Source organism: Gallinula chloropus (assembly GCF_964237585.1).
Source record: "Gallinula chloropus genome assembly, chromosome: 2".
In the NCBI taxonomy this organism is placed as follows: Eukaryota; Metazoa; Chordata; class Aves; order Gruiformes; family Rallidae; genus Gallinula; species Gallinula chloropus.
Window position 1 is genome coordinate 37,448,413 of NC_140086.1, and position 16,287 is coordinate 37,464,699.

Below are 16,287 nucleotides of genomic sequence, written 5' to 3' on the forward strand. Positions count from 1 at the left end.
ATGGGATGACGCCTAATAGAATAATCCCTTCTGTTTTCTCCTCAGTTCAAGGCTCATGCCTCATTCTACTATCCTCTGCTGTGTGAAATTATGCAGTTTGACCTTATTCCTGAACTCCGAGCTGTTCTACGAAGGTTCTTCCTGCGGATCGGTGTGGTTTTCCAAATATCCCAACCTCCAGACCAGGAGCCCGGCGTAGGCAAGCAGTAGCGGCGAGTGACCGAGAGCTGCTCCCTCTCAGAGCTCGTACTCCTCAGCTGGAGGGCAGGACCGGGTAGCTGAGCCGCTCTGTCTGGATATCCATAAACCTGGTTATGTGTACGGCAGTGTGTATCCAAGGGTTAACGGTACAGATGCTTACAACTGTAATTAAGGCTTGCAACACTCCAGTCCCTTTACTTCCTGACGGATTGTCTCTATCGGTTTCTCTTCCCTGGCTCGTGCTGAGCACAGAGCCAGTTTTTAGCACAGTCCTCTGGTCAGCACGGGCTGCGGTATCCTTTACTGTCCTAGGCAGCAGTATAGCAACAGATGTTTATGGCGGGTGTGAACGTAAAGTGTACCCAAAGAACTATGTATGTAAAGGTGTGAGCTTCTGTGAGAAGTACAACTCAGGAGAGCTGTATTTTGAAGGATAAAATGTTTATAGTGAAAAAGAAAATGGAGATTATTGTTCATGGTAAGAGATATTTAGCAACTATGTCTGATATTCTTATTCTAAGATTTTTTGCACACTCAGGCTGTCTGAGACATCGGGAATCATCCTCCTGTGAAAAATGTACAGAGATGCAGGTCTGTAATATAAACTCTTTAACACTATACAGTTCTTCCTGAATTGTTTTATTTCTGTATTATTTGATTTGCTGAAAACCCGTAACACTTCATTGTTTACCAAATGCACTAGAAGTTTGGGGTTACTTTTTTTTTTCTTTATTTTTTGGGTTGTGATTTATATTTTTTTTCCTTTTTCTTTTCTTTTTCCTTCCTGTTTCGTTGTAGCCCAGAAGTTAGTGTTGCTGACTTTTGTCAAGAACAGAGGTAGAAATATCACAACTGACATAACTACCTGTAATATACTTGTTTTAGGGCTTTTCAATATAACGAGCCATTGAAATGATGATCCTTGAAGGACTGGAACTTGAATCACTGCAAACAAGTCTAGGTTGTGTCTGCTGTCACATGTTTTTCTGTTCGATGTAGATTTCACTCTTATGTACAGAATTTAATGTTGAATATATTCAAGTAACAAATCTGGCATGGTTTGGGGATGGTTAAATTTATTGGCAATGTATTCATACTGTGAATTGTGCTCCGATGGTTGAAAGACGAGGTTGTCAAGCATTCTGTATTACAATGGATGTAGAAATTTTTTTCAGATGGACAAAATGTATATGGTACAGATATGTAAAGTTTTCTATGTAAAAAAATTCTGTACAACTTTCTGTACAATATTTGGTTCTCATCTGGCATATTCTAATCAGGTTATAGGTCAATAAAGTTTTTGAACTCTTTCATCAGTGCAATCAAAACCGGTCTAACCCCCAGCTACTTGTTTTACAGTTTCCTTTGCCTCTCCCGCTCTCCTCGCAAAGGAGCAGACCCCAGCTCTCAGGGGGCTGGAAGGTGGGTGCCATTCCGCTGACTAGGACGTGTCTGCTCACACTGGGGTGAGAGAGAGGGGTAAGTTCAAACAAGAACAACCAAAAAAGGAATGAAAAAGCTGCTTGTAGGTGAGCTCAGGCCCTTGGAATGCAGCTGCATTTATTTTGCAGGTGAGTCTGTCATGGCTAAAAAACCCAACCAAGGCTAAAGAGCTGTAGGAAGGTAGCAGGAAGGCCCTGCCTGATGCTGTGCTCTGGGGCCACAGAGGAACCTGAAGAGAAGGTTGGGAGATGAAGGACCAGGAGTACCCTGACTCAGAGCCCGGCAGCTGAAGGGAGGGCAGCTGGAAGGAGGGGGCAACACCTGCACCTGCCTGGGCTATCAGAGCTTCCCTGGTCCCTGCAGAGGTGAAGGAACAGCTGGGGGCAGGGCCAGGCCAGAGCCTGGAACCAGAAGGAAGGGCAGCCAGCCTGCGACTACTCGTTTCTCACACCGTTTGTTGCAGTGACCTGAGGCTGGGGGTCAGGGTGACACACTCCAGGCTTCTAACAGGGGGAGAACTTTGATCAAAGCTGAGGAAATGAAAATGAAACACTGGATGCTGCTGGCAGAGGTCCAGCTAGCCCAGAGCTGGACCTAGAATGTCTCAGAGCATCCAACGCATGATGCAATCAGAAGGAGTTACCAGGCACCCCTTTTCCACGGTGGAACGTTCTGCTTTGTGTTTCCTCATGCATAAGCTGAAGCAAATGACAGATTAAGAAAGAAGGCGGCTGCTTTCACAAGCTTAGTAACAAAATAATTTATTCACTCTTAAATCAGAACCATAATTTAAATATATGTAACATTCTATTTTCAGCATAAGAGGTAAGGAAATGTCAGACACATGAAACCCTTCCCAGACACTGTTTGCTGAGCTTTCACAGGGGGCAGCCTGCCCTCCTCCCTGTAGGACAGCCCAGTGCCCTTCTCCGCATTACTCTTTCAGTAGAAGCTTAAACTGCAGCTTGGCTGTTGGCTCACTCCATTTCCAGCCAGTTTGTGAGGTCAGCTATAAACAAAGCTAATAATTAACTTACTTATCACATTCATTCACACACACACACTGTGCTAAGCCCAGTGCCAAGGCTGAAACTTGTATAAAAAGTGCAAAAAACACCAAAAGCTGGTCCCCTGCTTCCCACATCACGTAGGCTCACGCAGCCCTGCTCGCCCCTCCCCCCCTTACCCTGCAGCTTCTGTCACTTCATTATTGCTATTTTAAGTCACACACAAGAGACCTGATCCTGAGAGGAGCCCCTGGAAAGCGCAGTAGTGATGTGCCCGGCATCCCCCGGCGCCGCATGGCCCCGGCGGCGCGCGGGGGGCTGGGCTCAGCCGTGCGCTGTGGAGAGGCCGTGCCAGCTGAGCGGGAAGCTGCCCTCGGGTGAAAGCTTGGCTGGGCTCGACTGCTCGGCCAGGAATCTCTGCAGCGTCTCTGAAGTGCCGGGTCGCAGCCAGGGCTCTGTGGCGATTGTGTCCACAGAACTGGAGCGCCCGCCGCTGTCCGATGGAGCGCGTCTCAACAGGTCATCTGCGTCTCCCAAGGAAAGGGTGTCACCTGAGAGAAGGGGGAGAGAGAGAGACAGATGGAGTCCAATGTGCACGTGTTAGAGGGGAAAAAGCCTATGGCCTCTTACCACACACTCAGTTACAGCGAGGAGGTGGCTGTGTCTGCAAGAAAGGCATCAACAATGCTGTCAGTTAGGTTTGTTTCTACTTGACACGTGGTTTTGATGTTCTGGGGAACTGGGCCCACCTACAGCCAACAGCTGAAGACCTGAGGTCTCTGATGCCCCATGTCACCAGCTCCTCCCCTACCAGCTCAACAAGGGGATCGCACAGACACCCCTGGGTGGGTGGGGTAGAAGGTCGTTGCTTTCCCAAGAGCCTCCTATTAGAGCCACAAGTCATGTCTGTCCATGGGTGTAAAAATAAGGCCACAAGTCACAGCATCACAGCTGAACACCCTTATGTAGCCAGTCCCTTCCCTAGGCAAGCTCTCAAGCTCTCAATTACTTCCAACACTGGTAAACATTGTAACTCTGCAAGTAGGAGCAAGTCTCTACCTCAGTCCCACTAAAAACTGTATCTTGAGGTCATTCTGAAACCCTTACTGAGTAATCGTCAGCTTCCAGGTACAGAAAAACCAACCAGCCACAGCAAACCCAGCCCTGCCCTTTTTAACTGGGCACCAGTATGGTTCTGTCCTCTACCCCTGGCTGGCTGAAATCAGTCAGCAATCACTCATACTTCGTTTCTCACAGCGTGGAATATCAAGCAACAAAGGGTTTATATATATATATATGTATATGTATTTTTTTAAAGGGGTTATATATAAAAAACCCATATACGTATATATAAAAAACCCATATACATATATAAACCCCCTCTCTATATATATATTAAAAACATGAAAGGGTATAAATGTAGAGTTTCTCAATGCTACTCATTTTTTGGATTCACGGCCGTTTTTACATCTACAAACCACCAACTAAAGCCAACCCTCCTCCCCCACCCCTCCAACCTGTGGCACTTCACTTCCTACTCTGCAGCTGAGTGGTGTCCGTGCGGCGGTTCCCAGCTCTGGGGGTGTTTTGAAGCTGGGCAGAAAAAGCCTTTGAACCCTCTGGATGTGCAGAATACCTCAAAAAGCATGGAAGTTTTTTTGAGAAACATACTAATTCCAGGAAAATATATCTTTAATGATAAAGCATTTGGCTTTAGTAATCTTGTTGGATGAAGTCTCCAAACTTCAGGTTTTCGTTCTGGAACGAAACAACTTTGAAAACCACTGTTTTGGAGCCAAGCTGCTCTGAGAAACATTGTTCCTTCTGTAACAGGAAAATTGAGATTCCACCCAGCTCTGGCTGCCTGGGTTTAGGGTTTAGAGCCTGTAGGTTAAAACAGAAAAATCAAAACAGAACTGGTAAGTGTCTTGTCGGTGACAAGCAGAGACCTGGCTCGTTTTCACCCCCTTCATAATTAAAATCAGCAAAGGGATTGGAATTAATTCCTGCAGGTTTATCCTTGGAGAAGGGTTTCTTCAGTATGTGAGAGTGCATAAATTTCCATGTTATTGCAGGTAAAACAGTTCCTTGCTAAGGCACCGAGCTGTAACTGCCAAGGCTGCCCCTCCTCTCCCTCTTGCTCAGGTGTGATCCAGGATTTTCCCATCCAAATGCTCAAGAAAGGACGCCAAAAGACCTGTATTCCAGCACGTTGGGGCCGCAGGCGGGCGTGGTTCCACTTTGCTGCATCATATGTGGGTTCATCTGCCACGTGGCTGCACCCAAGTTCTGTCCCATTCTCCTTTCTCTCCACAGCAGTTTCTCTGCTGGGCTCTTCTCCCCCATTCATCAAAACCTGGAAGCCGAGGGTCCAACTGCAGGTGTGAGAACCCAGGTCCTGCAGAAGCAGCAGCCAGGTGTGCAGACGTGAAGGCACGAGATGGGGTTGGGCAGACAGGAACCAAATGAAGTTCAACAAGTGCAAGTTTAAGGTCCTGCACCTAGGGAGGAATAATGCCAGGCACCAGCATGGGTCAGGGGCTGACCTGCTGGGAAGCGGCGCTGCAGAGAAGGAGCTGGTAGGGTCCTGGTGGCCAAGAAGCTCTCCATGAGCCAGCAGTGTGCCTTCGTGGTCAGTGGTACCTGGGGTGCATGAAGAGGGCCATGGCCAGCAGGTCAAGGGCGGTCGGTTATCCTCCCCCTCTGCTCTGCCCTGGTGAGGCCACATCTGGAGTGCTGTGTCCAGTTCTGGGATCCCCAGTTCAGGAAAGACAGGGAACTACTGGAGAGAGTCCAGTGGAGGGCTGAAAGGATGATGAGGGGACTGGAGCATCTCTCCTGTGAGGAAAAGCTGAGTCAGCTGGGTCTGTTTAGCCTGGAGAAGGCTGAAAGGGGATCTCATCAATACTTAGAAATATCAGAAGGGTGGATGCCAAGAGGATGGGGCCAGACTCTTCTCAGTGGTGCCCAGTGACAGGACCTGGGGCAATGGGCACCAACTGGAACACGGGAAGTTCTATCTCAACATGAGGAAAAACTTCTTCCTTCTTCACTCTGAGGGTGACAGAGCACTGGGACAGGCTGCCCAGAGAGGCTGTGGAGTCTCCTTCTCTGCAGACATTCAATACCCATCCGGACACGATCCTGTACAGCCTGCTCTGGGAGATCCTGCTCCAGCAGGGGGTTGGACCAGATGATCTCCAGAGGTCCCTTCCAACCCCTGACCTTCTCTGATTCCGTGGCAGAAACTGCACAAACCCCCGTACTGAAGTCTGAGAACTCTGGGTGCTCAAAGCAGGATGCAGCTTCTGAACCAAAATGCCAAATGCTTTTTGTTTAGTAAGAACTTGGCAGTGAATCCACAAGTCCTGTCACATCCTGCAGACGGTGATCTGATCCTCCTGCAAGCTGCCTCGGTCTGGTTAAAATAGAACTTCTCTGTAACACCCAAAGTGTAAACAGACCTCCCTCTCTGTAGGGCCTGTCATCTCCTTTGCTTAATGCTGGGTTTACAGCTGGCAGAGTGAAACCTCCCTGTCTCCTAAATCCAGGGTTGGCTGAGCTCTCCCATGGGTTGGAATGTGTGGCTTTTACAAACGTTACATCACGGTGGGGTTAACAACCCTACAACAGGGCAGGGAAAACAAAGCCTAAAGAACAAGACTTTTCCTTTTGCTCTGCTTTTAAGAGAATCAAGAAAAATAAGTGAGTGTATCTGTTTCAAGACCAACAACCTGTGGGCTTGCAGGCCAGAGGGCTGCATTTCCCTGAGTTGAAACCTCGCTGCCTCTAAAGGGAAAGCCTTTAGGTCTCCCAGCAGTGAAAGGCAGATGCTCCACTTTACTGGCAGAGCTGAGAGGGCAGCACACATCACTGCAGCCATTCACTTGGTGCTGCCTTTGGAAAGCACAACAGACCAGCTACAGCACAAAACCTGCTCCATCATGAACTTCAATGCTTTGTACATGCCATAAAGTTCTTAGTGGGGCCTCAGAGGAAGACTTGTCTTGGGAACTGCTGCTTGGCAATTCACAGTCTGTATCTGGAGGCTGCGGATGAGGAGACTCCTTCCCTTCACATGGAATACTGGTTAAGAAATGGAGCGGTGTCCGGACTCCTGCTAAGGGCTGACTGTGGCACATCCTGCCCCTAGATGAGAGCAAACACCTCCTGTCAGCCTGCACTTACCAGGAGGCAGGCAAAACCTGCAGGCTCCGGCATTCCTGTCCTCAGAGGCACAGAGGAATGCCTAAAATGTCTCAAGCCATTTAGGCAACACCTCTTACAGAGCATGGGGCCTCAGCCACATCTCTAACATGCTCGGTTCTCTCTTCTGCCCCTGAGCCTGCTCTGGGTTACACAGTTGGGAACACTGGGGAGAACAGCTACTGGCTTGCAGAGACGTCATCGCCCAAGGCGTGCAAGAAGCCTGCATGGGTGGGAATGGGGGCTTGGATGGCTGAAAACAGGAGGAGGGGGAGGCCTGGCTCCAACAGGCACTCATTTTGGAATTAAGAAAACCATTCTAGGGTGGTTTTAGGATTCCGAAATCAAACCCATAAAGGAACGTGAACTACTGGGCCAACAGGATCAGCCCTTAAAATCTACCAAAGCCTGTAAATTGCCATGTCCTGGTGATGTAAAGGGAAGAGAATGAGTTAAGGTTCCTTAGTGATACACAGAGTTGTCTTCTCCCAGCAGTGTCTCTGAGGGTGGAGGAGAAATAAGTCCTAGCTGCTGGGAAAGCAAGCGGATGCCACAAGGGTTCTATCAAACTGCTAGGGAAAAAGAATAAACCCACTGGGCTTCACTCCTGATTCTCTTTCTTTGTGTGTGTGATGTTGCTGAGCATGAGGAGGGAACAGGAGTGCAGGCAGCAGCGCAGCCACAGCTGAGCCAAAGGAGCTCCTGTTCCACTTCCAAGCAGCACATATGCTAAGGATGAGTGATGGTTCTCAAGTGTTCCAAAGAACAAGCTACACAGACATATAAATACATATACATATGCACACACACAGATATATAAAAGTTATGTACATCTAAAGTACAAAGAGCTGAAGCTCTGGAGACTGTGACAAACAGAAGGCAAACAAAATAAAAAGTGTTTGATGCAAGGTGAAATTATAAAGAGGGGAGACAGAACAAGGGCAGAGGGGTAAAAGAAATTCACACAGCAAAAATGTTTGGGTGGAGTAAAATTAGTGAAGCATTTGTTTAGATTATAGAAATGAATATGAATGGCTTTTTTTTAGTGACTTAAAAATCACAGTGAGATGGTTAAAATAAACAAGAAAAGGATGAAGTGCTTGTAAGAGTACCCATAGCAACAGAACTAGAAAAACCATCAGCATCTGTACTCTCATTAGGTTTATAAAAAGGATACTGATACTGTAATTGCCTAGACAGCATAGCAACCGCCTCCTAAAAAAAGGGAGATGTCACACCCCAAGGTTATCAACTGGGTCACAATCCCTGTGAGAAATTAAGGCTACTAATGGTTGCCATAATTGGTACCTCACACACACAAAGTGGATCTACATGAGGCAGGCAGCCTGTGGAGAGACTCCAAGAGAACTCCTGGAGTTTGAAGTGTTACACGGTCATGGACAGATGTAATAAATCCAAGCACGTGTCTGGTGACAGAGGTATTAGAATCACCCTCAAGTACTGAATGATCATTCCTGGTAACAAGCCAACAGAATATCCAAATTAAACAGAAACTCAAGTATTTCACACCTAATTTTTTAGCCTACATCCATGCTGGTTGCACCACAGACATCCAGTTCCCATGGGAGCAAATAACCCTCCCAGGCATCCCACCAACTCCATCGCTCTGGTTCTTTCCACTAAGGTTTCAGGTACTCAGCTGGGTGTCCCCATCCCCCTGCCAGCAGCGACACAGCGCGGTATTGAAAGCGGTGCAGACAGGACAAGCAGCTGATCAGACAGCGATCGCAGAACCTTTCCCTATCACCCTCCTCTACACTTGCTCTAGAAACCTGTACTGAGGTTTGCTGGGGAACCTCTTGCACCAGCTACAGAGCTCTGTAAATTATTCCTGTGTTTGAGCCAGGCGCTCACTGTTAATTACTGTAATTACTTCCCATCGATATTCAGTGCATCATCTCTGCTACACCGAGCATACCCAAGTGAGCAGGTTTCTGCCGGAGCTCGGTCAGCCTGCGCAGCCGCTCCTCATTCCTCCCCTTCAGCTGAGCGACGTCGAGGCTGCCGCCGGAGCGCAGGGAAACGCCATCAGGCTGCAGCGGCGGCTGGTTGGGTGGAACATTCTCCTGCAGGAAATCCCAGAAAGCAGGGGTCCTTCAGCTAAACAATGTCCTTTTCCAAAGGGATAGTAGCTATACCCGTGCACCCTCTGGACCCACGCCCCTCAGCCACTGTCTGACAGTGTCAGATCTGTCGCCTACCCTCGTGTTCAGGCCCACCCAGGTCTCATACGTACGGCGCACTCCAACGCTTTCTGCTTCAGGCGTCTCCTCTCCCTTGCAGACAGCGGAGGCTGCGGCGACAAATTCAGTTCCTTGAAGTCAAGAAACGTTTCTCCATTAGCACCTGGAAAAACAAGTGTGACATGCTTCTCAGATCCATCAAAATACTAGACAATGCTCAAACCTGCTGCTGTTCCAAAACAAGCCGATATATATGGTACTTGATTTCATCACAGGCATGTATTCAGGTAGGACACCCTGCATGAAGTTTCCCTGCCCTGGTTTCACCAACACTCTCACCACAACCCTTTCAAGTAAAGAAATCCCAGCGTCATTGTGAAACGGTATCTGGCCAGCAACCCGCTCCCCAGGATTCCAGTTACACGGCCAGCTGAACCTCATTATATCCAAACTAGTGCTCTGACCTCAGGAGACAACAAAAACACTTAATCACGTGGATTTATCACAACAGAAACACAGTACAAGCTAAAGAAGAATTTATTTGTGCCTGTGGTGTTTCATCAGTGTAAGATGCTACCTGTTCCTCTAAACACCTATCATTCAGACAGTGCCTCACAGGCTTTCAAATCACCATGTTAATTACAATTCTAGCGTTTAAAGTCAGGCAAAAGAAAGGGGGGGGGAATTGATAAAATTCTTTATTCCCAACTGCCTCTAATTTGTGAGCCCAAGGAGGTAAAGACAAATATGTTTATAATACTGACATCTATTCAAAAGTCGAATTTAAAAAAGAAATGAAATGAGAAATTAAATCTATTAAAAAATAGATTTTAACCCCCCCAAAAAATAAGACATGGGGTAGTGTATTGTTAAAATATACCACTAGTACTTCACAAAAGACCCTTGGACAATGCAAGCAGCACAATCCACAGAGAAGAAGCCCACAGATAACCAGAGCTTTCATTTTTTCATTTGCAAGGGATGGAAGTCACCAGCTTTGTATCCAGAATTTTAATAGCTATTTCTAACACCCAATTAATGCAAAGGATACCACAGTTTTAGTTACTGCCTACAGCTCAGTATTGGGGAACATGTTTTTCCCCACAGCCATAAATGATCTGGGGAAGAAAAGAAGAAAAAAAAAAAAAAAGAGAGGGGCAAAAAGGGTAAGTTCATCACCTAAGCTGCAAGAATCAGCTTGATAGGAAGAAGGAGCTAGGAGAGAGGACTATAAGTATCAGGAACCCTGTGAGGGAGGTGAGTCAAAGCAAGGAGCGCCCTGTTACACAGGAGACAGATTTGGAACAGATGAAAGGAGATCACTCCCAGAAGGCACGGTGTGGAAATTTATCCACACAAAACTGCTGATGGTAAACAGAGGGATTCAGACATTCCCATTCCTAAAGACAACCCATGAGAGCCCCAGCTTTGCAAGACCTCTTAAAGGCAAACACACTTGGGAAGCCTCTGAGTCACCAGAGGCTGGCCGAGCACTCTGCAGTGTTGCTGCACGTCTGCTCTCTGCATTATATTCTCCCTCACATGCCTATGCTGACTGCAGCCAGAGACAGGGAACTTGGCCAGACCACAGAAGGACAGGGGTTGGAAGGGACCTCTGGAGATCATCTAGTCCAACCCCCTGACAGAGCAGGATCACCTAGAGCAGGTTGCACAGGATTGTGTGCAGGTAGGTCTTGAGTATCTCCAGAGAAGGAGACTCCGCAGCCTCTTATGGATGGACTTGATGATCTAAAGACTCTTATGGCTGGACTCAATCTAAAGGGTCTCTTCCAACCAAGGTGACTTTATGATCCTCTGGGCAGCCTGTCCAGGTGCTCTGCCACCCTCACAGTGAAGAAGTTTTTCCTCATGTTGAGATGGAACTTCCTGTGCCTGTTGCCCCTGGTCCTGTCACTGAGCACCACTGAGAAGAGTCTGTCCCCTTCCTCTAGACGCCTTCCCTTGAAGAACCCAAGGCAGAGGTAACAATCATTGGTACACAGAAACATATCTAGTTTTGTTAAAAAACACTTGCAGGAACCCACTGCATCTCCCCTACAGCAAAGAATAAAACCTTGAAAGATGATTTCCCACAGATGCCTTAAGATAATTTCAAGGGACTGTAATGGCTACTAATGGAAATCAATACATAAAGGCCTGAGCTGGGTGAGTTCTTTTAAAAAAAGAGAAAACAAATTCTAGCCTCATTGTTTCTAGTGACTGGGAACAAACACATCTGAGATGGCACTTCTACATACATGCATATAAAGGGCATGTAGAGGTTGAAAAAAGACACAGGAGTCGTAGAGCTGTAGTCTGTAGAAGAACCTTAAGATGACTAAAAATCACCTCCTTCAGATGAGTAAGAAGTGAAAGGGTTTACAAATATAATGCTGCAAGCTATGTGAGATGAAGTAATGTATGAACAGCAGAAAAGTGAGTAATTTAGAATTAATCACTTTTACACCCATAGAATCTCACCTAAAAACTGAGCATGCTTCTAAAACAAAAGAATAACAATGCAAAGAATCTCTGGTTGCCCAACAGTTATATTTTACTATGGACAGCTCAGAACTGTGAGCTGGGATGGTTAATACATTATTTTATTTGCTGCAGAACAATAGAAGGGCATTGCATAATCCACCACTGTAAAACACTTGTTGAACAAATGTTAGCTTTTCCTTACCCAAAGCTGGGAAGATACCAAAACCAGCTCCTTGACAAGGCTAACGCCCCAGTCAGCTTCTTTCCATGCTCACTGTGCCCTTTCTCATATGAAGTGGTGTAAGACAAGTGAGCAGCATCATTAGTTTTAGGTGTGACCTACACAAGATTTGTTGCAGTACAGCTCCATAAAGATCTGCATTTTAATTCTGAGGCATAGTTTTCTAATACTTTAAAGCAGTCACCATCCATGGCAACTTATAAACCAGCACTAATCATTTTAGAGACAGATCACGAGATTAAATGACATGTTTGTGTACTCATAGTGTGGTTATGGGGAGATATAAACTCACCAATAAAAGCACTATCCGATTCCAACAGGGAATTTTTCAGGAATTCATTAGATCCATTTCTGAACTACAACAGTGAAACAGAAGACATGCAAATTCAGAGGCCTCAATAGCTTTCTGGGGCCAAATTAAAATTAACGTAAAAGAATTGCCAAAACTTCTGTTCTACAGCGTTTTGTACTACTCATTATGGCTATAAAAATCCCTGACACCCTTTTAAGTAGCTCATGTTCTTTTTAAGCATTGAGGCTTTCTTTTCTTTTCTTTTCTGTAGTAATCCCTTGTGATGAGATTGCCTACACATGGCAGCCGTTGTGGTGATTCCTGTAACGCTGACATTTCCACCAAGACAGACATCCTCCTCGCTCTGCCTGAGTTTCAGAACAGCCAGCACTACAAGTGCTTTGTTAAGCACCAAAATAACAAGTTTTTTTTCATACTTATAAACAAGCACTGAGAGTATTACTCCTACTTCCCTGCACAGTTGCAACCACTTGTTACAGAAATACTACTATGGATTAATTTATGTTGCAAACCACTCTGAAATCAAAGCAGCAGAAACTATAAGAGGAAACAGACCAAGAGAAAACAGGTTTTTTTACTCCAAAGCATTGTTCTGAAGAAGAATTTTAGGCAATAAATTACAACTATAAAATGTATTAAGGTGACTTTTTTAATTAAAATATTTAATTTCTGTGTGTGGTTGCAGTACTACCCCTGAGGCTAATGGCTCTGCTCCTGCACAGCCTTCTGTTTTGTACAGTTTCACATTCCATGCGAGACACAACTGAACTCTGCTGCTCTGTAGTTGGGGTTAGTGGGGAATTCCAATTTAAGGGCACTTTATTTCTCTCTTTTCACCAAGTCAGAAACAAGCATCCCCCCATTTGAGACAAGGGTTCTATATTACTGACTGCCATGTGCATCCCCTAAGCCACCCAAATTCAGAGCAGCTGCTTCTGGATTGGCTTTTTCTACTAATTCCCACCCCTGCAGCAAACTGTCATCATATAATGCAAATGAATATAAAAAGAAGGGAGTTAAAGAATCGAACTATATCCAAAGGTAAACAACTTCTATGTTAAGTTGAAAGAAGCTGTTACTCATTGTACTGACAAGCAAGAGAGGTAAATAAACTTGCTGTCTCCTGGCTGAAGTGTAACTCTCCCCAAATCTGTGACACAACGTTTCTCATACTTGAAAAAGGCAAAGCAATACAATTTTTTAAAAAATGATTTCTTCTTACCTGTCCTGTGGTTTGTGGGTTATCTCCTGAAAAAGCATCATCTTGAGCAACAAAAGCCACATAGACAAGGGAAAAAATGACAGAATAAACCAGTTAATATTAAAAGTTACTAAAAGTTTTATCATCATATTTGTTGTGGTTTAACCCAGCCAGCAGCAAAAAACAACCATGCAGCTGTTTGCTCACTCATCCCCCCGCCCCTGGTGGGATGGGGGAAAGAATTGACAAGAAGAAACCACAAAAAATTAAAACTTTTGAGCTGAGATAAAGATTGCTTAACAAGACAGAAAAGGGTAATAGCAATAACAGAATATACAAATAGTAATAAAAATAATAGGATGTCCAGCACAATTGCTCACCACCTGGAACCAATGCTCACCTAGCTGTCAAGCCAATCTGCTTCCCAGCCCACCTCCAAGTTATATGCTGAGCATGATGTCATATAGAATGGAATATCCCTTTGGCCAGTTTGGTCAGCTGTCCCAGCTGCGTCCCCTCCCAGCTTCTTGGGCACCTCCTGCCTTCTCATTAGCATACAAAGCTGCAGGCAGCAGGGGGTGTGATTTGGAGTGATGTCATTTCTCTTCCCAAGTAAGCCTTATGTTTGACAGAGCCCTGCTTTCCTGGGGGTGGCTGGACACCTGCCTGCCCATGGGAAGTGGGGAATTAATTCCTTGCCTTGCTCATGTGTGTGGCTTTACCCATTAAACTGTCTTGATCTCAACCCACAAGTTCTCACTTTCTCACTCTACTGATTCTCTCCCCCATCCCACTCGGGGAGAGTCAGCGAGCGGCTGCGTGGGGCTTAGTTGCCAGCTGGGGTGAAACCAGGACAGCACCACACATTTCAACTGATGCTTTTTAAACATTTGATTGCTGTGTTTATTTCAGTTCCCTCATGTCAATTTAAGTAGAAATAGAGAAATCAAACAGAACCCAGGAATATATATCATGTCCAAAAGCACTGAGCATGAGCAATCACTTCTGAAGACTGGATTCATCAGTCTCTCCCAAAGAGCAAACAGACTTTTCAGGCTACAGCTACATTGTTCATCTCAATCACTCCCCAGCTGGTTCCAAACCCGGCTTGTTACCCAGTAAAAAGCAGCATAACTATTTTTGTGACTCCTGCACCCCAACCTTTTCAAGAAGGCACCACCTCACTTCAGCAAATGCTCACAGTGCAGTAAATCGTGCTGAATTTTGAAAAAGTTCTCTGTAGGCAGCAGTCAGAGCTCCTTCTCCACTGTGTTCACAACACTGTTGTAAACACTTGTTACAGAAAGGTCACATCCAAGTCTTGAGCGACGTAGAAAATACCAGTTTGTGAGAAGGCAGCCTGGTTTCAAAGCAACACATTAAGGCACAAAAGGTCGCTGCATGAATACTTGGTTTCTCTCTTCTACCCTCTTATCTTTCATTTGTTGATACCTTAAGATCTTTATTATTTGAATTACTGTATCTTAAACAATATCCAGTCACACAGCTAGTGAGAAATGGGTTTTTTTATAATTTGATCTGCACAGTGCTGAATCCTAATGAAACTGAAACCTGGTATGGAGAAAACACATCAGGTTGAGTCACTTCTGATGAAAAAGCATTTGAACAGAAACCTACTTTCCAAAGTGTACCCAAGAACTGAAAGCCCATGGCCTTCTTACTGTAACACAAAGATTATCCTCCCTTCCCTAGCATAAGTATTTTGATATTCTTGCCATCATCATATACTAAATTTAATATGTCACATTTTTCTTACATTAAAACATTTGTGAATTGAAAAAATACCGTAGCAAATTTCAAAAATTGGAGAGCCAAAAATTAATTATTTATTCCCTAATTAGGGAACTAGGTATTTCCTGACCCACTTTCACTTTTGTCATTATTTTTAGTGGTGCATCAAGAGATAGATAAAGGGAGTCAGAAGACCCATTTATATGAGGTGAAGCTAAACTACTACACTCCAACAGTGCTGTAGTTAGAACTCATGGATACTCAAAGAGAATTTATTCTGTATTCCAGACATCTGCTTGCCAAGAACAGGCACGTTTGTGTGGCTACACCGCCACAGCTACTCCAACAGAACTCAAGACTAATGATGTTCTCCCCTAGGTGGGACATCTCAAAAACCACTTTGACTAGCAAGAAAGATTTAGTGTCACAGTAAACTGATAGATGAAATCAGTTCTCTTGGCTTCTCTCAGGGTGTAATAATCAGAGCAAAAGACTGCAGAAAGCCCCAAGAGCAAATGTATACTCAAGATGTTGAGCACACCATGCTTAGAGCTTTGAAAGCTAGGTTGAACTAGGCAGTGATCATTTCACAGAGGAAAGTACTTGTCTAAGGATAAAAACCTCAGCTCTGGAGAGCAGAGAGTTTAACATTCAGGATGGGTCTATCATCCCACACAGGCTGGAAACACAAAGAAGCCACACTGAAGTTATTCTTCTTATTTGGTTTAAGCCTTCATACAGCATCAAAAACCCACAGCACACGGTCTGTCACTCCTCCTGGGCTGACAACCAGCCCATTCCCAATACGCTGCTCCAGCCAACAGAGCCCAGCACTGCAGCGCAACATCAAACCTGCTCCTGTGTCTTTCCCTCCTGTCCCCCAAAACAATAATCATCCAGAAAAGCCTGCAAAAGGCTGCCTTACAGGGACACAGCAAGCATTTTCAAAAAGTTGGCATGTTTAAAGAGAAATCATTCATTTCTCAGGTTATAGTTTCACTATAATAACACCCCACATATTTCTCTTCTACATAAAGAGGTGGGGAAAAAAAAGAAATAAAAAGTCTATCAGAGGGAAAACATTGTATAAAGCATGTAAGGTATAGAACACTTACATATAGTGTGGGAAAACAGGTAAGCCTTTGCCACTGCAGCTTTTAATATCATACTTCATATATTGCTTTAATTAATCTTTCTTTCTGCCTTTAAATCAGACAATAAAACCACTCATCTAT

At 45.1% G+C, this 16,287-nt stretch overlaps 2 protein-coding genes across 7 annotated transcripts in view; one reads left to right on the forward strand and one right to left on the reverse strand.

Moving 5' to 3' along the window:
• ARFGEF1 (ARF guanine nucleotide exchange factor 1) overlaps positions 1–219 on the forward strand; it is a gene marked incomplete at its 5' end in the record, with an annotated part of 95,019 nt that extends 94,800 nt beyond the window's left edge. For all 6 annotated transcript variants that reach the window (XM_084260245.1, XM_084260247.1, XM_084260244.1 and 3 more), the window contains one exon: positions 46–219. In XM_084260245.1, coding sequence (XP_084116371.1) covers positions 46–210 — 165 coding nt within the window. In that variant the 3' untranslated portion in view covers positions 211–219. The remainder of the gene's footprint in view (positions 1–45) is intronic.
• A 2,170-nt stretch (positions 220–2,389) lies between these two features.
• Positions 2,390–16,287, reverse strand: part of CSPP1 (centrosome and spindle pole associated protein 1) — a gene marked incomplete at its 5' end in the record, with an annotated part of 59,378 nt that continues 45,480 nt past the window's right edge. The window contains 5 exons of the mRNA XM_084260512.1: positions 2,390–3,202; positions 8,797–8,944; positions 9,115–9,224; positions 12,079–12,142; positions 13,322–13,362. Coding sequence (XP_084116638.1) covers positions 2,976–3,202; positions 8,797–8,944; positions 9,115–9,224; positions 12,079–12,142; positions 13,322–13,362 — 590 coding nt within the window. The 3' untranslated portion in view covers positions 2,390–2,975. The remainder of the gene's footprint in view (positions 3,203–8,796; positions 8,945–9,114; positions 9,225–12,078; positions 12,143–13,321; positions 13,363–16,287) is intronic.